Source organism: Rattus norvegicus, chromosome 9 (genome assembly GCF_036323735.1).
Source record: "Rattus norvegicus strain BN/NHsdMcwi chromosome 9, GRCr8, whole genome shotgun sequence".
Taxonomy (NCBI): Eukaryota; Metazoa; Chordata; class Mammalia; order Rodentia; family Muridae; genus Rattus; species Rattus norvegicus.
This window is the reverse complement of record NC_086027.1, coordinates 3,003,569-3,029,681: the sequence shown is the minus strand read 5'-3', so window position 1 is coordinate 3,029,681 and position 26,113 is coordinate 3,003,569. Positions and strand designations below refer to the sequence as shown.

The window sequence follows — 26,113 nt, the reverse complement described above, 5'->3', positions numbered from 1 at the left end:
AGTATTTCCTCCAATGGGAAGCCCAGTCTCAGTTCAATGTTTGCTGCTAGCATTTGCCTCTCAAGAAGAAGGACCACTGAAATGCAGATGCTTCACTCCTTGTTAAAAGGGAGAACAAATATATTCATAGGTCGGGATATGGAGGCAAAAGTTTGGAGCAGACAGTGATATATATATATATATACATATATATACATATATATATATATACATGTATATGTATATGTATATGTATATGTATATATATGTATATATATCAACCAAAAGTAGATAAGATTGATGCAGCTAAGGAGACCATGAGGACAGGATCCTGCTATAGCAATCTACTGGGATGCATAGACAAATCATGTCAATTGCAGAGGCGAATGCTAGCAATAAATCATTGAGCTGAGAACTGGATCCAAGATGGAGGAATTAGAGAAAGGGTTAAAAGAGCTGAAGGGACTTGCAACCCCATAAGAACAACAATGCCAACCAACCAGAGCTCCCAGGGACTAAACCACTACCCAAGGACTATACATGGACTGACCTATGATCCAAATGCTTATGTAGTAGAGCATGGTCTTATTGGGCACAAATAGAAGGAGAAACGATTGGTCTTGTCTAGGTTGGACCCCCAGTGTAGGGGAATGTCAGGAGTAGGGAAAGGGGGTCGATGTGAAAGGGAACACGTTATAGAAGAAGGGGAGTGCCATGGTATAGGGGGTCTTATTTCCGGGAAAAAAGGAAAGTGAATAACATTTGAAATGGAAATGAAAAAATATCCAAAAACAAAAAAAAAACAAAAAAAAAATCGCATTTAGAGTGTTAAAAAAAAGCCACAATCAGGAAACACAGAATACTATGCCTTTGGTTTTCTTCAAATATTCTCGGTACTCAGTTCAGTTCTGGGTCCAGGCTGGACCAAGTAGGTTCCTGTCGCTGACTGCTCTCATATTCCTGTATCGGAGGCACTGTGCAGTTTCCTCTTGGGCCAGGGATGTGTGCAGAGGTGGACAGAAGTGACGGTCTGTGCTGTGGTCATGATCATCCAAATTTCTGGGTGTTCAGTTCTTTCCAAAACAAAATTTGGGTGTTGGCTTCCTGATTGCTTTTAATCTCCCTTATCCCATGCATTTATTTCCTGGGAAATATTACAGAAAACCTGATGTATATCCCATTAATATATTCGACACTCTCATCCACAAAACAGCACAATAAGTGGTATCTAAATATTGACAACAAGGTTACACCGTGGGTAAATTTTGCATGATGAACATGGTATTCACAGAGTTGGAAACACAGTCTACAGTGACTGTATAATGGCTTTTGTATCTCAGTCTGACTGGGAAGTAATTATGATGCCCAGTCCCCACGAGAATGCAGAGATCCATCGCTACCTGATAGCTGTGGGATTTCAGATGGTGACACTAATGATCAATAAAAAGGTTCTTAAGAGTGAAGAGTTTGAGATCACTGTTTTATTTAAAAGAATACATCCAGTTTACTCAATAGTAACCAGATGTGGGTAGTCAATATATACAGTCTATATCCTTATCAAAATAGCTAATCAACTGTAAGAATAAAACAAAAACAAATAAATAACAAACTTTCAAATGAATACAAGAAAAACCAAAGAACCAAAATAATCAAAACTGAAACCAAAATCTAAACAGAGGAATTGTGCTAAACATTCTTTTGCTATTCATTCTGCAGAACAGATTTATACCCCGTAGTTGGCCTTGGAACATAATAGACAAGCAGTTACTGATGGTAATAATCTTTTCAAGCGGAATGTAAGGAGGTCTCTTCTATTGGAGTGGGGTATGAAGGACAAGACCATCCAATACCGAGTATAAAATACATCACAGTCTTTGTCCCAAAGTCTTTCCAATGTTGTGAACTGATCTCCATGAAACCCTTTTGGATGACCCATCAGGACAAGTACAAATTTACACGTGCACAGTCTTTCTGGATGACCGGCAGCTCTTGATTGATGTGCATCAGCACTTCTCTGGGTCCCTCCAAAACTGTACACTTGCTGGAGAGAGGCGAGGTGAAAGTACAGCCTGTTCAATCCAAAGAAATCAAACTAAAGGAGGAAAATGCAGTCCACAATTGCTATGGACATTACAGATGAGATGCAATAGTGGTGTATTTGCTGTGCACACTTAGCGCTCCTCCTGTACCACTTCTCACCAAGGGAGATCTTGTCCTGGTCTATGTCATGTTTGAGTTTCTGCTGGAGAATTTCAGACCTGGCAGAGCAAGGGAAAAAAGGTTTAGTGAGGGGTTGTCTATTCTGCTCTCCCTCTTACATCAGCTCTATTCAGTTGGACAATCCAGCATGACCTGTCAGCTGAGGTAAGTCCCTGCATCCTCAAGTGTCATAGAGTACTTGGGCTTGGATTTATATCTCAGCTTTTAAAAACTGCTAGAATTTAAACTGTGGACTATGCACTGTACTGGAATTTAGAAAAAATGAGCATATTTTTCCACTGGTCCAGGTATAATATATTGAATAATAACATTGTAGCTGTCTCTGAATCGGAGTTCAAGAGAGCTATGAGCAACCTAGAATACCATGTGGATTCCTTCTGGAGAACATGCCCAGAACTGAGGTGAAAGTTCTGACTATGTTTGCAGTGAAGGAACCTGCCTAGGTTCCATTTTAACCGCTGTACCTGCAAATACACAGAGAAGCCATCTCACATCAAATCCATGGGAAGTGCATAGATCCTGTAATCACTGAGAATGTGCTCCATGCAAATCTTCCCAGCAAACACACGGAACATTATAGGTGATTGTGATGTAGAAACACACCAGCACCCCTGTAAGTCTATGGCTAGTGTAAGGCAATTTGTGAGAGGACAGAAGAGAAAATGTCCTGAGATCTTTCCGGAGAGATCACAGGAAGAAAGGAGTAGAAAATACCAAGAAATCCAGAGGATCATATATATTGTTTCATGGGGAAAATTCACATTAACTCTACCAGAACAATACTCTGAGTAGCTCTTTAGCTGCCTGAGGCTGAAAACCATGTGGGTGGTCATTCACCCAAAAAGGGTATTTATATAGGGAAAGGATATTCACATGGCTTCTTCCAGCCTGTGTTCCTACCTGAACATTAATGCTTAATGTAAAGATTCCCCAGGATACGCTGGAGGCATAAAAACAAATGTTGTGTGGCTAATGTACATAGTGACAAGAGCCTATAAACAGCTCAGTCAGTGATGTGCTGTCCTCTTATAAATCGATATAGACTCAGGGTTCTTTCCCTATTACCAATCTTGCTTAGCAAGTTCCCAAGGCTGTGTAGAGCAGTCTTGTTCCCCAGCAAGGGATCATATGCTGGTGGTGGACTAGACTCTTGTTCTTGTTCACTCTTTCAGACTTTCCCCACAGTGTGCAGCTTCTTCTAATCCGAGCTCTCTTTACCATAGCTTGAGTGACTTCATGCCCAAAGCTAGAATCATAGGAAATCTCCATAACCAGGATCCAAATCAATAAATTTTCTCCAGGTAATGTGATTGTGCCACAGATATTTTGAGTGAGTAAGTAAGTAAAAGCTTGCATGGATTATCTCACACTGAATAAGAATCCATGGAAGGGCTCCACCCTATGGTACATTTTTACTCCTTGGCTGATGGATGTCTGGATTGATTCTCCTTCCAGGCTGCTCTGGGACCACTACAACTCTGATGCTCCCTAGTTGCAGTGGCAAAACCTACTCCTGGTTGTGGAATCACTGGGTTAACTAAAACTTCTGTTCCACTTTCTGAACATGGCTTCTCATAGGGCTACCTGTTCTTACACTCCCAGACCCATCTGAAGTTCATCATTTCTCCTAACCTCATTGAGGCTGAAATTAACTGAGAGACAATGATGTTGATTAACAGCACTTGCAGAATACTACACAGATAACATAGGGGAGTGCTTTGGATTATCTGTGCACCTAAAGGGGCTCCTGAAACTGTCCTGGTCTTGCACCACAGCATATGGGACTTTTGCTGTATGATGATACAACTCCAAGCAACTCAAATTCTCAATGAATAAAATCCAAGCCACAGCCCAGGGGAAGCTGGAGTTGCCAAGGTAACTGGAAAGAAATGGTAGCAGGCAATGTGGAAAGCAACCTCGGAGAAGACACAGTGAGTGACACAAACTTCCAGTGGGCTTTCACAATTCACAAAGAACAGAGAAGCAGCATAAACTCATGGTTTTATAGAGAAGCCTTGCCCTTACCTCCCTGTACTCCTTTCCTTTGATGTGCTCCAAAGGATTTCAATGCAGATCAGTAGTTTTCCCCTATCACTTGAAAATCTAATTTTACAGGTGTTTTTGTGTCCTCTTTTTGGGGGGTTGCATTTCTAAAGGACTTTATTGTCCTGCTTCTACACCATAACAAAAAGGGACCTGCAAGATCCAGGTCTTTACCATTTGTTACCCCGGTGAAACCGGACTCACTTGAACATATTTCCCACTCCTCCCCAGACTTCGCAAGATAATTCTGTTATGAATTTTTTGAAAACAGAATTAATTAATAAGTTAAGTGTCCTTTGGCTGTACAGAGCTAGATGGAGATGCCAAATGACTGGGCAGCTGTATTTCATATTTCATGGATGTAAAGTGAACTCTTAGAATTCGTTTCTCATGAAACTTGGAAATAGAGAGAAACAGACGTTCACTACTGAAAAAACACATACACACACAAACACACACACACAAACACACACACACACACACACACACACACACTCACCCACACTCCTATATATAAATTCCCATACCAAAAAGACTTGAAAAATCATCCAGCATTAGAAAAAGACACAACATGAGAATAAACATGCTCAGCCACTGCTGGTAAACACACACACACACACACACACACACACACACACACACAGAAACACACACACACACACACACACACACATGCGCACGTGCGCGGGCACGCACACACAGATACACACTCACATGCACAAATGAAAACTTTGCTCTTATGCAGCACATTTCCTGTTGAGTTAGGAATTACTGGGAACAATCTGTGTACAAGTCTCTTACACTCAAGTAGGCTGTGCTGCCCTAGCCTGTACTCATTTCCACTTCAGGAAACCTTTCTATGCAGATACTTGATGGTCCTACAAATAAGTTACATGTTCTGCACAAATAGCCTAAACAACACCACATCAAATTCCCAAGACAGAGATTTCTAGGAAAAGACTCCATCAAGCTCTATGCTGACTCATCATAGGCCCCTCACTAAAACTACCCTGTTTCCTTCATAGAAGACCTTGGAAGCATCAGAGAAGGCAGTGACTCATGGTCATTTACCAGGAACTTTTCATAACATTAGAGTTCATGTGATATTAAAACAACCTAAATGTCAGTCAGAAAAAGGCTAAATAAATAACATACAGTGACTTTTCTGAAATGCAGCACTGTACAATATTGAGAGGGAGTCTATCCTAAAAGAATGCCATGCCCATGATATAGTCAGCAAAGAAATGTCAGCAGAGGGATGCACTCTAGGATTCCATACAAGATCATGGCAAAACCAATAAGACAAACCAGAGTCTTCCAGGGGGATACCTCTGTTCAGGTAAAGTGAAGAAATCTAATCCTTATTTTGAAAATCACTGAATGTTTTAAGAATGTGTTGAGAAAATAAGAGAGGGGGCTCCACCTGGAACTGGACCAGTGATGCAAAGACTGCTGGCCAGCACAAAACAGGAAGCTTCATGTTTGTTGAGAGACCTAGGCTTAAAGGACTAAGTTGGATGATGACTAGACAAAATTGCTTGTCATGAACTGGCCTCCCCGCATGTTCCATAAGATGCAGGTCAGCACAGCAATGCACCTTTCTTGGTGAGAATTGGGGGTACATAGGTATAACTTTGTTCTTGCAGTCTCAAATCTCTCATGCCAACCCTCAGCCTTTGAGAAACCTTTTCCACATCCTTGCTCTTCTAACCAGCTTCATATTGTAAGGCCCAGATGTGAACTCTCCAGGAGCACTCAAATAAGACAGGACTGACATGCTGCTCCTCAGGCTCTGTAGTTACCCAAGATCTATGAAGCAGGCAGACACCATCTTCATATAGAGGGACAGGGGGGAGGAAGAACAAAAGCTACCACAAATGACAATTAGAACCTTTTTTTGCCATTTCCACCAGGCTCTCCTCCTTGAAAACTACTTACTTCCTGGAGTCTCAAACGATCCCTGTAAAGAAAATGAGCTCCAGGCTTTTGCTTCATCCCTCAAAGCCCTGTTCTAGTCTAAAGAGGGGCTTGCACATAGCACCCTCCACACATAATGGCATGTAGTGCTGTGATGTGTGATTAACTTATCTCCCTTAATAAGCTGCAGATTCTCGAAGAGCAGGAGCTTTTGCTTTCCAAACATGCCGTTTCTTGAAAAAGGGCTATCTCCACAGAAAGCCTTGTAAACCATCACATAAATGAACACTTGGATGAGACTGAGGACAGTACATGGCTCAGTCAATAGACAGTTACATTGGTTTGTCTATGTTTATGGTAAGACATGAGGACAACCTGACCCTGAGGTCTAACCCTACCTGCTGTTGCTTGGCACTGGGGACACAGATGTTCATTCCGGTCTCTTCACAGAACCTCTTTGCCTCCACAGAGGATGCTGGGAGTTCAGTCTGCTCCACCAGCAGTTCTCTCTTCTCATTCAGCAAAATCTGTATTTTGTTCTTCAATTGAGCTTGTTCACGCAGGAGCTGGGAGTGCCTGATGCTGAACCACAAACAAACAATGGTAAATCCCAGCCAGCTTCTATTTGCCTCTCACTCCTGCAAGTCCAATCATCCCTTCATGGGTCCTCATCCCCAGACATCCGCAGAATAGAGCCACACTATACAAGTTAGCACCAACTAGAGGGGGTCAAATCCAGAATCCACAATCCACATGAGTCAAAGTACTTCTGAAAATCCTGACACTAAGACGGTTTACCTAAATCAAGGAAGAAGAGATGGTCCATATGGGTGCTTATATATCTATGGTGTGCTAAAACCATCTTCACATAGTGGGGAAATCCCCTCTGAGGGTTAGTTGAAGACCCAATAGCTATACAATCTTTCCATGTGTTTCTCATGGATCACAGATCTTTAAATCTCCTGTCAGAGTACTACAGGTTCAGAGTTGATTGATATTCCCATCATGGTTCAAAACTTTCTATCTAGAGGATCCTCAATGGGGAAAATAACAATTGGAGGGTCTTCTACACACTTCGCATGTACGACAAATGAGTCCATTAGTTACTAATCTAAGACCCTTGCCAGGAGGCAGGCTTCTTGTTAAGAGTCAGACACTATGGAACCAGAGCCCTGAATTTGGTTCAAAGTCATACAGGACAGAAGCATTTCCTGCCTAGTGCTGGGTTCTCATCTCTGTCAGTGACTCACCGGTAGGAACTGTTCGCTTGTATGAGCTCCTTGTACCTCTCCATGGCATCACTTATTGAGTTGGTCATCATTTGCATAGACATCATTCTCCTCTCATGTTCGGATTGAAGTATTGGCAATTCGACATCCAGCCTGTGTTGGGACATGGCCCAAGGAAGAAATAACAATCTGAACTCCTGATTTCAGAATTAGGTGAAGTGTAAATAAAAAACCCAATAAAAAATTCAAATTTAAGAAAGGAGGGGGTAGGGAATCATGTGGCAAACACAAAGACCAGAGCAAAAACACAACAGTGAGACTCCAACAACAATTCTTTCAAGGAAATGTTTCTTTGCAAATCAGCAAAGAGTTATTTTGAAATAAGGACTCTTTCAAAGACTGTGGAGATATGGTTCTGCAAGGACCCTCTGTACTGGAATGGCTTGGGTCCAACAGATAGTTGTGATGACAATTCTTTTGTTTTGAAAACAGGGATTCTCAAACCTTGTTTCCTACTGTTCCATGAATTCCCAGAGGGCATAACTACTTTGACAGGGACGAGGATTTGTAACCCCTCCTTCCCTCAGGAGAGTCCTATCTACCACCTAAGTAAATAGAAGATGCAAAGTACTCTGTGGGCTTCCATACCATCATGACCTGCAAACTGTCCATCACACAAATCCTCAGATCCCACTAAACTCCCCAGACTCCCTGACCGTGAGCATAAAACCAACAAATACTTTCACATACATACATACCAACCCATATATAAACACAAGTAGAATGCCAACTACATGCATGGAGGTGCCACAGAATCAGTGTATAATGAACAAAATCAGAGTAAAAGAGTGATGACGTGCAGGCATTTCATTCCCTCACTTAGAGGCAGCAAGTGTGACCAGGTCCTTCCAGCTGTTGATAGAACCAACGCTAATCCAAGATGCTCAGGGTCACGTACCAGAGAGGTTGACCCTAAACACACAGCACCTAGCTTTTCTCACAAGCAAATGCCTGCCAAGGCTCCTTAAAATCCAGGATGAGTGGTGAAACTCTCTTGTGCTATGAGGAAATCTTGGGTTAGCTGAGAGAGAGCACAAGACAGTGAACAGGTTACTGGGCATAATGACTACCTGAGGTCCCAATCATCACAAATATAAAAGTCCAGGATTTGATAAAGTTCATCCCTCTCGAATTTACACTTCTGGATTTCAAGTTTGAGTTCCTCCAGTTCCTTTCGACACTTCTCTTGCTCACTGATGACATTTTGGGATGATGTCTTCCTACCAAATCCTGATAGATAAATAGATAGATAGATAAACCCAAGTGAATTTGCATATTTTATGGCCCATGGGCAGAAAACATCATTCTGAATCCCAAAAGGAGGTTGAGGAAGGGGAAATGGTAGAGACTGGGTGAATCCCTGAAAGAGCAGAAAAGCTTTCTTCAACTGGATTCTTAAGCTATGTCCCTCTTCCCAAGCTCTAATGCCATACACGTGCCACACTCACTATTACAGGACCCCTGACACTGAAAGTTATAATCTGACTGAGACATAAACATCTGGGACATTATTATCTCATATCAGCTGTGGTGCAGCTAATCCTGGAGTTCATAATGCTTAGCACCATCAAGCTCTAATCATGTATGTTTCAGCCCAAAGTGTCTGAGAACTCAATTCATTTCCAGGGGCACATCCTTCCTTGTTCTCGCCATCAGAGACTTATGTAACCTACAGTAATCTAGAGGATGAAATGCTTCAACTCCTCACCATGAAGGGAAACATGCTTAATCTCACAGTGCCTCCAACTGCCATTCATTGACACTCACAATTAAAGAACTTCCAGAAAAGAAACTGAAGGCTTACCACTTTCTGGCTTTCTCTCAAATTAATGATCAGAAACTCCTGACTCTTGGTTTGCCTTTGAGAAATACCAAGGCTCCTGCTTGTAAGGCCTAGTCCTTGAAGGCACATCTCAAACCTACCTCCTTGAGGATGTTCCCCAACTCTGCCCAGGACTCACCAAGCCTTCCCCAGAATGATTTCCTCCTTCCTGTTTTACTAGAGAGGAGGTCATCTTCCTTCTGCCTTGGTGTGGTCTCTCCTTGATCTCCACTTTCCTTGCGAAATAGCCTGAGCAGCTGGCGAAACATGCCTGCTTGTGAACCCAAAGGGAACTGAAGGAATATCCCAAAGGCAGTTGGTGTCACCACAACACTGGTGACATCACAGAAGATTCTAGGGATCTCTTAGATACAATAGATTGTCCAGTGAGGGGCTTACTGATGATGTCACTGGGAAGTTCTATGGTCTACCTGCTAACTAGCTCTCTCAAATAGATCAATTTCTGTGGGGGCCCTTTCCTCCAGTCTCTCATATGTCACTGGGAATACTGTTTGGCAACCTCTATTCCAAAGCTAGATGTTTCTCTCTGCTTCATTAGAAGTCATCAATGCTTTTGCTGGGGAGAGTTGCTTACAACCCTGAATTAGGGAACAGATTTTTCTTAGCACCCAAATCTCTAGGGACTAAGGAGAAGGGAGTTTTTTCTTAAAAGTAAATCTATTATTGGAAACAATGCATGTGACACACATTTCGATTCCTAAGGTTTTCCCTTTTTCGGGAGGCCAATATATTCCTTCTAGACCCCTGAGTGTATAAAACCTGGGAATATTTGCTTACTGTAAAGACCATGACATCTGACATTGTTTCTATTTACATACCCATGTATTTCACAAAATCAATGATCTATAATCCTATTTTTTGCAATAAAAACTCCCTTTTCTTGGGAACATAGGGATCAACTATAGGCCATATATAAAATAATAAATTTCTGTACTTTTTATATATTAAGTTGGACATCTTCTCTTTAACAAATATAACAAGACAATTAAATTGGACATCACTGAGCAAACATCAACCTGGACCATGTGTTACCACATTGAAACCACATAGCCATCCCTTCTCCAATATCATTCTTCCTGAATGTCCAAGTCCAATCATGAAGATATTGGGGCTACAAGCTGAACTTTTACTCATAGCAAACATAAAAAGCAGGCAGGTGGGCAGGGAGTGGAATGGCCTAAGATTAGGCTAAACCTCAATTTTAATGGGTCCATAAGTTCAGGAGGGAGTCCATTTGGCATTGACATCTGTGGCTTCTGTGTTCTTATCCTGGCTTTCTTGACTCTGTGATATGATGCCACCTCACCTCACATATGTCAGGGTGAAAATCATGTATGACTTTTCTGGGAAGAACTCTGCCTTTTCCTACCATCTGGAGTTATACAACATCAATATGCAAAGCCGGGAAGAGAGGAGTGGAGATTGTGGAGGCCTTAGAAGTTGAGGATCTTTTCTGATTAAGGCACATATTTTTCCTATGTAATTTTTCCCTTGCTCTTTCACTAATGATGGTTGACTTCATTCCTGGCCTGAAGTAAACTGGATTCCAAGGTTTTGGATTAGGGAAACCTCTATTTTTGAGATGCCAGGGCCAGCAAGGGATCCCACTGCATACAGGTTTCTATTCCCAAGGAACTAGTTGCTGCAGAATCACAGCATGGGGGCAGCAGCACAGGATATCTCCCAGCTTTCTCTCCTGCTACAGCTGCAACTGTAATGAGGTTGTTTGTTTGTTTGTTTGTTTGCTTTTTATTTCAAATACCTACAAAGCTTGAGTCAATACATGCCTTTCATTCCAGCACCCACAAGGTATTTTTGTTTTTGCTTTTGTTTTTGTTTTAATTCATTTCATTATTTTTGTAATTGTCTTTAGGATTCTTATTATTTTCTTTGGTAATTCCCTCTAGCTATTCACTCTGTATCTAGAATGTGAAGCCCATGCTCTGCATGGTCCTATTATTCATGTTAAGGATTTTATTCTTACCACCAACACCACAGATGATCACTTTATTTACTTTCAAATCAGGAAAACAGGCATAAAGAAGAGAGTTATGTTGTTTGGTCTCAGATAAGCAGCCAATCAGGAGTGTAGGATGGCTTCCCAATGTTTTGGATCAGGTAAGCTTCTGTTATTGAGATGAAAGGCCTCTGCTGAAGCCTCCAGTTGAGTAACAGAGAGCCTGGAAAGGCTGAAAGAGTGGTTGCACCTTGAAGGTGAAGGCTGGCCCCTCAGTGCCTCTGCAGCCTGAGGCAGAGTTCTTTGGGAACACAAGAGCACTTGGCCAGAGATCACAGGGGACTGCATTTTGGTTGAGCCCTGAGACCTGGATGAGCACTGGCCTCCACAGTCCTGATAAAGGGAAGCAGAGCCATATACGTGTGAGGGAACAATGGAACTTTGATCTGTGTGTTCTCCACTTCATTTATCTTTGCTGTATACATAGTATATGTAAATGACAAGGGCATCCTACCTCATCACATCTTGTCTCTCTAGATGTTAAAGCCTGTGCAAGTGTAAACACAGTATAGCTCAGCAATACATTGTGTCCCATTTTGTTAAAGAACTTTATTTTATTTCTATTTATATATTTTTTTCTTTTTCACTTTACTTTCTACTCACTGACTACTGATACCTAATTACTCTCTCCCACAATCTTTCCCCAATTCTCCTGGCACAGTCTTCTCTGAGTGTATGATGGTCAACTGTCTCAGTACCTCCCTCCTTTTAAGAAAGCCTTTTCTGGGGGCATTGGTGAGGATGCTGGTTTTGAATGCCTTGGACATGGCTTTCTTCATGCTCCAATTTGCTGGCTTTGGGAAGTTTGTGAAGAACTGTCTGTGAACTTGGTACTTCCTCCAGATGGTACACAAGAGGCAATGGTTTTGTTAATATTCTTGAGAGTATATTTCAATCAAACCTGACCTACTAGTATCCTAACAATGACAAAGGTAATGGGAGGACATTAATTCAAGGCCCATACCTAAACATATTGAAAGCAATACAGAGAAATCCAGTAGCTAACATTAAAGAAATGGAGAGAAATGTGAAGCAATCCCTCTAAAATCAGGGCCTAGGCAAGGCTACCTACTCTCTCCCTACTTATTCAATATAGTTCTTGAAGTCCTAGCCAGAGAAATGAGCTCAAAGGGATACAAATTGGAAGGGAAGAATTAAATTATTAAATTTTAATTTTACTGAGTATGTTAAATCCAAAGCACATTAAAACTCCAAAGCAGGGAAGAGAGAGGCAAAGATTAAAACAGAGACTGAAGGAACACCCATTCAGAGCCTGCCCCACATGTGGCCCATACATATACAGCCACCCAATTAGACAAGATGGATGAAGCAAAGAAGTGCAGACCGACAGGAGCCGGATGTAGATCGCTCCTGAGAGACACAGCCAGAATACAGCAAATACAGAGGCGAATGCCAGCAGCAAACCACTGAACTGAGAATAGGACCCCTGTTGAAGGAATCAGAGAAAGAACTGGAAGAGCTTGAAGGGTCTCGAGACCCCATATGTACAACAATGCCAAGCAACCAGAGCTTCCAGGGACTAAGCCACTACCTAAAGACTATAAATGGACTGACCCTGGATTCTGACCTCATAGGTAGCAATGAATATCTTAGTAAGAGCACCAGTGGAAGGGGAAGCCCTGGGTCCTGCTAAGACTGAACCCCCAGTGAACTAGACTGGTGGGGGGAGGGCGGCAATGGGGGGAGGGTTGGGAGGGGAACACCCATAAGGAAGGGGAGGGGAGAGGGGGATGTTTGCCCGGATATCGGGAAAGGGAGTAACACTCGAAATGTATATAAGAAATACTCAAGTTAATAAAAAAAAAAAGAAATACATGAATTCTGTTCCTATTCCTTAATACTACTGTGTTTAATGCATGTTTTGAAATAGCTCTTTCTTGAATAACACCATATAAGCCCCCACTGCCATCTCGAAATTTTCGGGAGTTAATAGAGATGACACCATCTTTTATTTTCATGGAGTCTATACACACAACTCACCTTTTCCTGATTCTGATCCAAACTCTCTACAATCATCATACAGTAGATTCTTAATTGGTTAACATGAATTTTTCTAAGTAGAACTTAACTGAGAATGTGTGTACAGAAGAGGTAATACAACAGAACACAACAAACATGGACTTAGTCAAATACCTACATTTATTGGGGCTTTTTTAACCTGCTGACTTCTTTTATTCTTTCAGGAGAACTTGCTTTTCATTGTTCAAAATATTGGGTTTCCTTTTGTAAAAATATTAGAAAAAAATCTCCTATGTCTTCTAATTGTATTCTTTATACAAAAGGAAAATGAATGAGAAAATTTAATGAGAAGGAAAATAAAGCATTAAATATCATAGGATGCTTGATTTGGGCTTAAGCTACCTGTTTCACCTGAGTAAATATAAAATCTGTTTCGTCTTAATAGTGTATTATGTATTAAAGAAAGCACACCATATCCTGGTCCTTACCCAGTAGGTGACACTCAAAACCAAGAAAGCAAAGAACTCCATTTTAATAAGACCTAATGCCTACTGTATGCTTAATATTGTTTTATTTAAAACTCCCACGACAGATAAATGCTTTAGTTACTTCTTTTAAAATATGATCAAAACCACTCGACAACCAAATACTTGTCAGTCAAACTCTGATGTTCAAGAAAGTGTAAGTTTTAAAGTTAAGAGATAGGGCCTTATTATGTAAATCTGGCTGGCCTGAAGCTTGCTATGTACACCAGACTGGCTTCAAACTCATGCCACTATTTCTGGAGTACAACAGATTTTAAAGGATGTTTTACACTGCCAAAGTTGACTTGAATTTCTAAAGGGCTCAAGTGATCCTCTTGCCTTGGCCTCTGGCCCCCACTAACCCCAATAGTTGAGATTTTCCCCACACCTACAGGCCCACTACTGACCCTGGTGGAAAAGTATAACCTTACCCACCAGTAGACTATAATAGCATACTGAAAACAAATTGTATTAAACTTAAGGCAGATTAATTATATCTCCAAATGAGCTATGAGTTAATGAGAATATTAGAATACCAGCTATGAACTTGGAGGCTAGCACACACACTTTCCTATTATGTATAGTAACACATTCCATTATATCTGAATATCCACATATCAAATATTGCTAGAAGCTGAGAATAGTTATTAAAAGATTTTAGGATAACGTTTTTGAAATGTAAGTAAATCACTATGCTAAGCAAATTTCCATGTATGTCACAAATACTACCCTATATAAAGCCTGAAGTCATCACATTTCTCTCTCTTTTTTTTTTTTTTTTTTTTGGTTCTTTTTTTTTGGAGCTGGGGACCGAACTAGGACCTTGTGCTTCCTAGGCAAGTGCTCTACCACTGAGCTAAATCCCCAACCCCAGTCATCACATTTCTGACACTAATGTAGTGAGTATTGTGCGATCTTAATTATTGTGATAGATAATTCACAATTGTGATTCACAATTTTTAAAATGATTACTAAAGTCCAACTTAATTTTAACATCTGTCGTAAACTGTATAAATTTCTTCCTTTACCTTGAAAATGAAAAAAATTATAAACGAGATGCAACTCACAAGGGATTTGTGACTATATGGCCATCAACTTTTGCAGTACTGATTCTGAGGCAGAGTCTTACTGTAGCCTAAGCTAGCCTGGAAGCTACAAAGCCAGTGTCCTGGGGTAGGGTAGGGATTTCAGCAGGTGTCCTGTCCTGCTATCCCCTCCTTCACCCTTCCCCCAACCCCACTCAGGCCTCTGGCTCCTCCCCATCCCACACACACCTGAGCTAAACACTCAAGCTGAGGCCAAGCCACCTCCACCTCTTAGGCACCACTGTCAACAGGGCCTGGCCAAGGGTGGCCTGCGAAGGCCCCGCCTCCAGCCCCCCAAAACCATACTGACTGAGTCAGGGGAGACAGGGCTGGCATCCAGAAGTCCACAGGCCCTGCCTCTGCCAGCCTAGGCCTCACCTAGCAGAGGAGCCCATGCCCGCCCCTACCCGGAAGCCGCATCAGGGATGGGTGGCGGCCTGCATAACCCAAGGCACCTACCCCAAAAGGCAGGAAAGGGCTGTCACGTGACGCCCTGGAGCAGCCCGAGGTCCCCAGGGCTGCCCATGGCCACCGGCCTCCCGCCATCTCCCGGGGCCCCTCAGTGCTTGTGTAGGACCCAAAGTCAACAAGGCCTCAACTCCTGCCCTCCAGGCCTTACCCTGGGGGCTGTCCAGTGGGGAACCCAGCACCGGAAATACGAAGGAACCCCTTTTTGCCCTCGCCCCCATTTCTTCGTGCTACATCAAAAAAGCCGAATTTCATCCTCCCTGTAAGGAGTCTTTGGCTTTTGGCTGGTCTTGCACTGTCACCCAGGGCCTGCCCTTGACTCACCATGATGGCAGCCGGAGTTCCCCTGGAAAAAAACCCGAAGATGGCACAGAAGCCACGCGGCTAGCAGCTACTCGGGGCAGCTGCGGAGTGGCGGCCTGGCCACCAACGGGCAAAATGTCGCGGAGGCAGTGGAAGGAGAGCCAAGGGCCTCGGAGACAATGGAGTCGGGAAGCGAGCGTGGCGAGAGTCACTGAGTCACTGAGGCGTGGGCGGCGCGCCCCCGGGGATGACTGTGCGGGGCTGGCCTCGTGGTGGGCTTCAGCCAATGGGCGGCAGCGCTCGGCCCCCGCAGGGGGACTGGAGGACCCACGACGCCCACCCGAGTAGGTGAGGGGTGCGCGTGAGGCATGCGTGAGGTACAGTTCTCTGGACGAGCTAGGCCCGAGCCCCACATACAGATGGACAGACAGACTCACGCCACTCCCGGGTCCCCCAGAACCGTGTCTGAAGACGCTTTGAAACACGTGCTGTGCAGAACTGTGGTCAGAGTTCTCTCAGGAAAGCATTTATTCCGGTCATTCCCTCAAAATGGCGCCTTGAATACACAGGGTTATCCCGTTGGAAAAGACCGGCGACTGAATGGGAAAGTAACGAAACGCACCTAGAAATAGAAAATAACAGGCACCTCTAGACAGAAGGCAGCGCCTGGCCGGACCCCTTCGCCCCTTTCGCCAGCCACATGTAGGAGGTTGAGTCCGGTTGCGTGTTGGAGGACATGCTCACAGGCTGGCCCTTCAGCCGTCAGGACTTTTTTTCCCCCGTTTTTTCCCCATTTGGGAAAAGTGCCTGAAATATCAGGTACAAGGGACACAGCAGTGAACACGCACGAGAATATTTCTCCCCTCGTGGCATTTAAATCGTGATGCGAGCATTTCCTGTAGGCTTGACAGAAACAGGCTAGGCCAGCTGAGAGAATTCTAGAACATTCTCAAGGTCGGAGAAATGGGGCCTACCTACAGCAAAGCCGTGCTGTAGGGTGGTGGGTGGAGATAATCTCGTATCACTGAACAGCTTGAGCGCCATATTCCGTCATGACTACTTTTTGTAGTGATGAAAAGTATTACTTTTTTTTTTTTGAACTGGCAAAACGAGAGACTTAAAATTGCCATTAACTATATAGTAATGCTGGATAAAATGATAATAAAATAAAAAATAAAATAAAATAAATAGGGATGGATGCACCCACTTAAAGGGAGGGAAATTCCAAGGTCTCCAAAATGAAGACAAGTTGGAAACTGCAGTGGTGAAGATCTGATTCTCCCCTGGCCTTTGATAGGTAACTACATTGTGGTGTGATCGGTGTAACAACGGGCCTGGACTGTCCTAATTTTAGTACAGAGAAAAAAAAAACCACCATACAGATCTGGAATGGTTGGTTAATGAGCAGGGACAGATGGTTCTAACCTCTAGCTCTAGGCATAGATGTGTGGGCTGGAAGGAAAACTTTGAAATAGTGCAGACAGATGTGGAACTGAGCACCCTGCAGCATACCAGTACTCGGGAAAGGCATGATCACCCTAAGGAAAAACATGGACTTGGGGAACGGACAGCACCATAGAGATTAGAGCAAAACCCCACATCACTTAAGTCTGATTAGAATTTGACGCTCTACACCTGCATTTCCGGAGTTTGGCATTTATATTTATGACATGTTTATAACCAGAATCTCAAAATGAAGAAATGGGCCTTCCCAGTTCAATATCCATTTCCCTGCAAAAGATTCTTAGGCATGGTGTTTTTTAAATGTTCGGAAAAAGGAGAGACGTGAAGGGGTCCTCACAGAAGAGGACTTTTCAAAGAGAACCCTACCGGAAGTAGGGCTTAGGGGTGCAATCTCCTAACCCCAGCTGCTTGGGAGGAGAGTCTGTGAGGCAAAGAAAACAAAAAGTTCAAGGGTGCCCTGACGATTTACCAACACTGTTTCAACATTAAAGGAAAGAGAGAACTGCAGAGGATGCTGCACAGGATAGAGTGCTTGTCCAGCATGTTAGAAGGATGTCCTGGCTTTAATTCCCTGTCAGCACTCTCTCTGTCTCTGTCTCTCTCTGTCTCTGTCTCTCTCTCTCTCTGTCTCTCTCTGTCTCTCTCTTTGTCTCTGTCTGTCTCTCTCTCTCTCTTTCTCTCTCCCTCCCTCCCTCACTCCCTCTCTCCCTTTCTCTCTGTCTCTCTCTCTGTGTGTGCGTGCACGCATGCCTGCGTGTCTGTCTGTCTCTGTCTCTTTGTCTCTGTCTCTGTCTCTCTCAAACACACACACACACACACACACACACACACACACACACACACACACAAACACACACACAGACATACACCCCAAAAGATTATAAAACATTTACCATGAATAGGAATGGCATGTTTGGATTGCATGATCTTTTTTCTTTTTCTGTCTCTCCCCTTGGTCTTTCAAGACAGACTTTCTCTGGGAGGCCCTGGAATTCTCTCTGTAGACCAGACTGGCTTACAGAGACCCACTTGCCTCTGCCTCCTGAGGGCCCAACACTCCTGCCTCTTTTACTGCTTTAACATACACTGTAAATAGAAAGCTGATAAATATCCTCCCTCTTAATTAATTCAAAAGCCTCACATGGTGTTTCTACTTGTAAACCCCTTCTCCCAGATTAAACTGGCCAGTGTTCAGGTTCCTTCTGTTACCTCCTGTAAGTCAGCCATGGTGGTTTTTAGACCAACCCACACAAAGAAACAACACTGTACTCTCCACATTGCCTCCTGCTCTACCCTGCTCTCCTAGCTCCCTCACAGTTTAATCCTCATTTAACTTCATTTTTCTTAGCAGATGAATAACAGTCCATTGTGCTTCCCGGACACTCCTGCCTCCTCTTTTGAGAATTCTCTGCTTAATTCTGCATCTCACATTTCAGTTGAGTTTTGTTTCTTCGTGTTTAGGTCGTTTCATTTTGTACATAGCCTAGCTATTAACCCTCTTTCGCATGTTGTAGGCTGCTGGTTTGCCTAAATGATGCTGTCCTTTCCCGTGAGAAGTTTCGCACCTTGATGAGGTCTCCATGCCCGTGGTATCAGTGCCCTGTTCAGAATGGCCTTTTCTGTGCCAAAGAATCAAGCCTATTCCACCCACTGAAAAAGTCTTATTCAGTGTGTATGAGGGCTTTTTATGCTCAGATAATCATACAGATAGAGCTCCCTCTTCTTATTCCCCCTTTAAAAGTATATATAAATAAAATGAAAAATTTGAAAACTCATGTTAATTGTCCCAAAGAAAGGTTCAGAATCATCACCCATCTCTCTTTGTTTAACGCATGTGGTCATAGTTTTTAATTATATTTGCGTGTGTGTGTGTGTGTTCGTTTGTGTGTGTGTGTGTGTGTGTGTGTGTGTGCATGTGCTTATCGATTATTTTGTTTATAAAATTTTAGTTTCACCATGAATAAGATGAAGTTAGCCAAGCTGACAACGTCAGTTTACGTGAGCACTTACTCATCAGTCAATTTGTTGCTAAGTACATGGTGTGCAAACCATAATCGCATGTACTCGGTCTATATAAACAGGTCCACACATAAGATACTTTTAAAAACCAAGGTTTTGAAGGTTATTATTTGCTGAGATTGTTTTCTATATTTTTCATTGTGAAAAGGAAATCTAACAGGGCTCTCTAGAGATATATTGCTAGTTCCAGATCATGCAGAAACAAAAGCAGACACATGGGAGAGGCGCTCAGGGGTGTTGAGGGCAGGGGTCAGGTTCTATCTCAGAGTAGAATGGGCCTGGAGAAGTGAGGCAGCAAGAGCAGGGCTTCAGACTCAGTGCAGCCGGCTGTAGCTCACTGTGCCAGCTTGTGCTGCCATCAGCAATTTATCTTTGGAGTCCCAAACCACTAAAATGACAAAACCCCTTTAGTTACTGTCTGATGTTACCTCCTTAGTCTAGTATAACAGAGATACAGTTTAGCGGGATTGGGAGTTTTATAGATGTCTCCATTTTTGTTGTGTGCAGCCCCATGGTCTAGTGAACCCATGTCCCATGAGGACACAAGTCCCTGTGGGGTCCACATAAATCACAGATTAAATGTGGACTTGTATGCCCTTTCTTTAAAAATTAAAGGACACTTTCTTTGGGTTAGTGTGGACACAGAAGACTGTACCTAGGCCTTGGCAGGGAGGCCCAGGAAAGCAACACAAGAGACAAAGAAAGGAACATCATGGTCTCAGCTCAAGGAAAAGGAGCTCTTATGTTGCTGTTAGAGTTGGGAAAATCACAGTGTGAGGCTCTCTCAGGGTTGCAGGAGAGACAGAAGGAGAAAGAAAGGAAGACTCTTTTAAAAACTCAAAAGTTTGTTCCCAGGTGGAGAGTAAATTCCAAAATGTCTGCAAGGAATGTTACCAGCCCAGTTGGGGGATGGTCAATGGTGTCCATTTACTTTCTCCCCGACACAGAGTCAGGGGCTAGCTTTTACTCTTGCGTCCTTTTACCATAGTTGTTTTCCTAATGCCATCTCTGTATGAGGAGATAAGTAACACTAACTTACACTGGAACAGGTTCACCAGTTAACTGTCCTTAAGGGCACAGCACCTTTACCTCTCAGAGTGTTTCAGAGTCAGGAGGGGCCAGCCTGACCTAAGACAGGTTACTGAGACAAAAAAAAAAGCTTGAGTCTGAGATGGGGGGGCCAAACCCCATCTCTCCTGGCTGCTCAGTGAACTTCCAAGGCACAGGGCAGTTTGTCAAAATCACTTAGTACTTAGGGGTCCTCTGCTCCTGATGCCATTGCCTGATGCTTAGCAGCTCCCATGTGGTGCCGTAGCAGAAGTGGTTCTACTGTGCCACACCTGGAATAATTAAAACTATCAGCAAACACATTAACCAGAACCAGAATTGTCCTTTTGTTCTGGGCAGGATTAAGGGGGGACCGTGGGAGGGAAGAGGGCTCAGATCTCAGTTGGACCTTTTGTGTCAAACAGAGAGGTGAGGGGTTTGTCCATGGGCAGCGGCTAGGCAGAGTGGGAGAACAGTTGGATAGGGTGCAGGCTCGCCTGCAGGATAACATCGCAGAGGGCTTAGGAGTAGGGTTGGGACTTAGAGCTGTCATGCAGAAGTGAAGGAACAGAGTGAACAATGGGAGTGGCAGTAAAAGATTTGAGGCAGGAATTTCAGTGTTTGCCATTTTGCCTTTAGGCCGGTAAGGATTTGGGAATGGAAATTATTCAGTCCATGTCGGGTGTGGCTGTTGTATACTTGATATTGGGGCCAGATATGAACCGAGAGCTACGTGAGAGTATGGGGTGAAGTTTTGAGGTTTGATTTTAGGCATGCCAAAGAGCGTTCTTAAGCACAGACAATTTGGAACCCATCTCAGAAGGTCAAGGAAAAAGGAGAATACAGTCATTCCCTAAGTTGTTACTTGGGTCCAGGCAGCAGCTGGAGGAACGAGCATGAATTGCAGAAGATGGTGTCCCAGCCTATCAGGTGGCAAAGGCCAAGGAAGCCCTGGAGTTCTGGAGAAGGCCTAGGTCTGGGAATCCTCCTGACACTGGCCAAGACTTAAGTTAACAACATGCAGTAGTGGATGTGCTCTCAGGAAAGAAGGAACCAAGAGACTCTGTTCTGGAGAGTTGGAGAGATAGGAGGACAGGTTTTACAAAGGGCCCTAGCCATGTTTGAGTGGCTTGCCAGTAACACCCAGAATGTGGATCTTAGGTAGACAAAGGACCCTAAGGCCCAGAGGTTTCAAGCTGCAACAGGCAGCTGTTCAGCTTGTAGGAAGCCAAGGAAACCACACTGTCAGTGGGTGGGTGTCAGCAAAGGGAGGTGATAAAGAAACGACAACCAGGGGAGGGGGTCACAGGAGCCCTAAACTCCTCTCCGGTTTACCACCAAATGTTAGATGGGACAGAAGGAGGCAACATGAATACAAGGAAGTTGCCAACCTCAACAGAAGCAGGCTGTCATTCACTAGAACAGTATAGGATCCCTCCAGGGGAGTGGAGGAGACTTGAGGGTTTTTTAGAGCAGAAAGGAAACTTCAGCAGTGGAAGATTCCATCTGTACATCCGTTCCTCTGCATCATGGACTTGTAAATGCCAACGTAGGTTGATCTGTTGACCTTGTTATCAGGAGCATCCAGGATCCTAACTGCCCACAGATGTTAACAGCTTGTTGACTTTCCTAGCCAGCGCTTTCCAGCTCCTCTGAGACTTTTAGATCATTAACCCTTCCGTGACACCAGAGATAAAGGTGCCAGTATTTCACCATTGTGGAAATGTTGCCATCCAGCCAGGGCTGTGGTTTCTGGGCTTTGCGGTTAGATAGGACGACCAAACACTCCACTTTCTCAGTGCCTTCTGACAATGAGAGACGTTTGTTGGGGATGAGCTCAAATCTTCCCAGTCCTGTGTCCAAAGGGTGTCATGTCTTCAGCAATAGAGTTTGATCTTCAAATTCTGGGAGGCAACCAAAGGCCATAGCCTACATTGTCTCAGAGGTGTCTCCACTTCCCCTGACTACAAACTTGAGAGAGTATTTCTCAGACATAATGCCGAGATTATTTTTAGATACTTCATGGCTCCTAGGGAAGCATTATCCTCCCAAGGTATGTGACACATTTTGAAATCTTACAGAAACCTTATTCAAACCGTGGGAAACACTTTCTAAGATAAAAACTGGCAGTAAACATTTCAATGTGGCAAGGTTAGCAGCATGATTCATATAAGCTGAGAAATAAATCTCTATATGGCTTCCTTACCTTCCTGGGGCTATTAAGAGAGGAAATATGGTTACACTCAAATTTATTTATTATATATGTGGATGTTGAAAATATTTTATATTAAGTTATTAATTTAATTAAAACTAATTTTAACTTAATTGATTAAATTAAAAATAATTTTAATCATTGGTAGCTTCTGGTTGGCTTTAGAGTAGTTTAATTTAGCCACGTGCTTAAGTGCACAAGTAGCATTGGCTTCAGTCCACATTCTACTGCCCAGTCCAACCTCCACAGCCTCTATTACTCCTAGATAATAGAAATAGACATCCCCATGTCCATAATGAGCTGAAGAAGTCCTTGGCTCATGCCACTTAAAGAATAATTATTGTTAAACCCAATGCCTTCTTGACACCACTGACCCACAGAGCAAGCCCAAAGTACTGCTGGATCCTCCTAGACCCTTAAGGTCTGTGGGTCATCGGGGCTTCTGCTTTGTGTGCTGGTCTCCTGAAGTCATATGGGGCAGAGTCACAAACTTCTTTCTGCTGAAAACCAGGCATGCATTGTTGCTGCGTTGTGCAGTATTTCTCTGCAGGTCAAGGATGTGAATGTGTATGGAGACAACACAACAATTTACGAACATCATACACTACTTGGTGTCTGCATCAAGGGTCAGGCCACGAAGTGCAGTAGATGGTGTAGAGGGCCAGCCTTGGCGCACTGGCAGCAGGAGATGTAGCAGGAGCGATCCAGGCATAGTACCTCCAGGATGGGCCCCTGAGTGTGGTAAGCTACCTGGTCCACTAATGTGCTGTCTCATGCAAGCAGACTGATTTGCAAGGTACCTGTCCTGGGCTTCCAGATCCTACTCCGACTTGTCCTCTGGTTGGTCCTGGGTGTTCTTCCCATTGGAAATCTTATGTGCTGCATACAAGTCTGCAGGCAACAGCCAGAACTCCTCATGTGGCATCTCAGAGACGTGTGTGTGTGTGTGTGTGTGTGTGTGTGTGTGTCTGTGTGTGTCTGTGTGTGTGTGTGTGTGTGTGTGTGCATTCATGCACATGTGCACAAGTGATGGCATGCTTGTTGAGATCAGAGGACAACTTGCATGAATCAGTTCTCTCCTCCCATGAGGATTTAAACTCAGGTACTCCTAAAGGCCTCTGCCACTTCTGTGTTCTAAAAGCCTAGAACTTTGGACAGAAATTTTAGCCTGATGTAGGCACTGGGGAGCTTCATTTGTATGCAGACCATGGTCACAATTTTTGCTATGGCTACTCTGAATCGCTACATACATTTTCATATTTTTAATTGGCTTGTTGTCTTAAGCAGCATGGTTAAATCAGGTGCCAAGGTAGCTGCACTTTCAAGCAATGCAAACCAATCACCTTTGAAAGTTATTTTTCTGAACAAATCTTTTGAGGCAACTCAGCTTGCTTCAGACTGACATCGACATCTCCAAATAATTTGCGTAGGAAACTAAGTGTTGAATGCATAAACTATTATGCATGTGCCGGCAGTTAATGCTGAACAAGCAGGACTTGGGCTGCTTTTATGGATAGTATTGTTATGAGGTCTTCTATGAAGGTCTGATAGAATTCTGCACTAAACCCGTCTGGACCTGGGCTCTTTTTGGTTGGGAGACCTTTAATGACTGCTTCTATTTCCTTAGGAGTTATGGGCTTGTTTAACTGGTTTATCTGTTCCTGATTTAACATCCGTACCTGGTATCTGTCTAGGAAATTGTCCATTTCCTGCAGATTTTCAAGTATTGTTGAATATAGGCTTTCATAGTAAGATCTGATAATTTTTTGAATTTCTTCTGATTCAGTAGTTATATCTCCCTTTTCATTTCTGATTTTGTTAATTTGGACACACTCTCTGTGTCCTCTGGTTAGTCTGGCTAAGGGTTTATCCATCTTGTTGATTTTCTCAAAGAACCAACTTTTGGTTCTGTTGATTCTTTCTATGGTCCTTTTTGTTTCTACTTGGTTGATTTCAGCTCTGAGTTTGATTATGTCCTGCCTTCTACTCCTCCTGGGTTTATTTGCTTCTTTTTGTTCTAGAGCTTTTAGGTGTGCTGCCAAGCTGGTGACATATGCTCTCTCCAGTTTCTTTCTGCAGGCACTCAGAGAGAGCTATGGGTTTTCCTCTTAGCACAGCTTTCATTGTGTCCCATAAGTTTGGGTATGTTGTACCTTCATTTTCATTAAATTCTATGAAGTCTTTAATTTCTTTCTTTATTTCTTCCTTGACCAGGTTATCATTGAGTAGAGCATTGTTCAACTTCCATGTATATGTGGACGTTCTTCCCTATTGTTTTTGAAGAAGCCCGCGGTTGTCTGATAGGATTCATGAGATTATTTCTATCTTTCTGTAACTGCTGAGGACTGTTTTATGACCAATTATATGGTCAATTTTGAGAAAGTACCATGAGGTGGTGAGAAGAAGGTCTATCCTTTTGTTTTAGGATAGAATGTTCTATAAATATCTGTTAAGTCCATTTGGTTCACGACTTCTTTTAGTCTGTCTATATCTCTGTTTAATTTCTGTTTCCATGATCTGTCCATTGATTAGAGTGGGGTGTTGAAATCTTCTACTATTATTGTGTGAAGTGCAATGTGTGCTTTGAGCTTTAGGAAGGTTTCTTTTATGTATATAGGTGCCCTTGTATTTGGGGTATAGATATTTAGGATTGAGAGTTCATCTTGGTGGATTTTTCCTTTGATGAATATGAAGTGTCCTTCCTTATCTTTTTTGATGAATTTTAGTTGAAAATTGATTTTATTTGATATTAGAATGGCTACTCCAGCTTGCTTCTTCTGACCAATTGCTTGGAAAGTTGTTTTCCAGCCTTTCACTCTGAGGTAGTGTCTGTCTTTGTCTCTAAGGTGTGTTTCCTGTAGGCAGCAGAATGCAGGGTCCTCGTTGCATATCCAGTTTGTTAATCTATATCTTTTTATTGGGGAGTTGAGACCACTGATGTTGAGATATTAAGGAATAGTGATTATTGCTTCCTGTTATATTCATATTTGGATGTGAGGTTAAATTGGTGTGCTTTTCCTCTCCTTGTTTTGTTGCCAAGATGATTAGTTTCTTGCTTTTCCTAGGGTGTAGCTTGCCTCCTTATGTTGGGCTTTACCATTTATTATCCTTTGTAGCACTGGATTTGTAGAAAGATATTGTGTAAATTTGGTTTTGTAATGGAATATCTTGGTTTCTCCATCTAGGTGAATTGAGAGTTTTGCAGGATATAGTATCCTGGGCTGGCATTTGTGTTCTCTTAGGGTCTGTATGACATCTGTCCAGCATCTTCATAGTCTTTGGCGAAAAGTCTGGTGTGATTCTGATAGGTCTGCCTTTATTTGTTACTTGACCTTTTTCCCTTACTGCTTTTAATATTCTTTCTTTATTTTGTGTATTTGGTGTTTTGACTATTATGTGACAGGAGGAGTTTCTTTTCTTGTCCAATCTATTTGGAGTTCTGTAGGCTTCTTGTATGCTTATGGGTATCTCTTTCTTTAGGTTAGGGAAGTTTTCTTGTATGATTTTGTTGAAGATATTTACTGGTCCTTTGAGCTGGGAGTCTTCACTCTGTTCTATACCTATTATCCTTAGGTTTGATCTTCTCATTGAGTCTTGGATTTCCTGTATGTTTTGGACCAGTAGCTTTTTCAGCTTTACATTATCTTTGACAGTTGAGTCAATGATTTCTATGGAATCTTCTGCTCCTGAGATTCTCTCTTCT

At 42.9% G+C, this 26,113-nt stretch overlaps 1 protein-coding gene across 1 annotated transcript; it reads right to left on the bottom strand.

Moving 5' to 3' along the window:
• Nucleotides 1-1,442: 1,442 nt before the first annotated feature.
• Nucleotides 1,443-16,712, bottom strand: Spetex2dl2 (Spetex-2D protein like 2). Its single transcript, XM_063267946.1, has 5 exons — nucleotides 16,643-16,712; nucleotides 15,690-16,182; nucleotides 7,410-7,541; nucleotides 6,558-6,741; nucleotides 1,443-2,237 (listed from the first exon to the last, which is right to left on the bottom strand). The coding sequence occupies exons 1-5, from the start codon at nucleotides 16,710-16,712 to the stop codon at nucleotides 2,232-2,234; spliced, it is 885 nt and encodes a 294-aa protein (XP_063124016.1). The 3' UTR covers nucleotides 1,443-2,231.
• Between the last annotated feature and the right edge of the window lie 9,401 nt (nucleotides 16,713-26,113).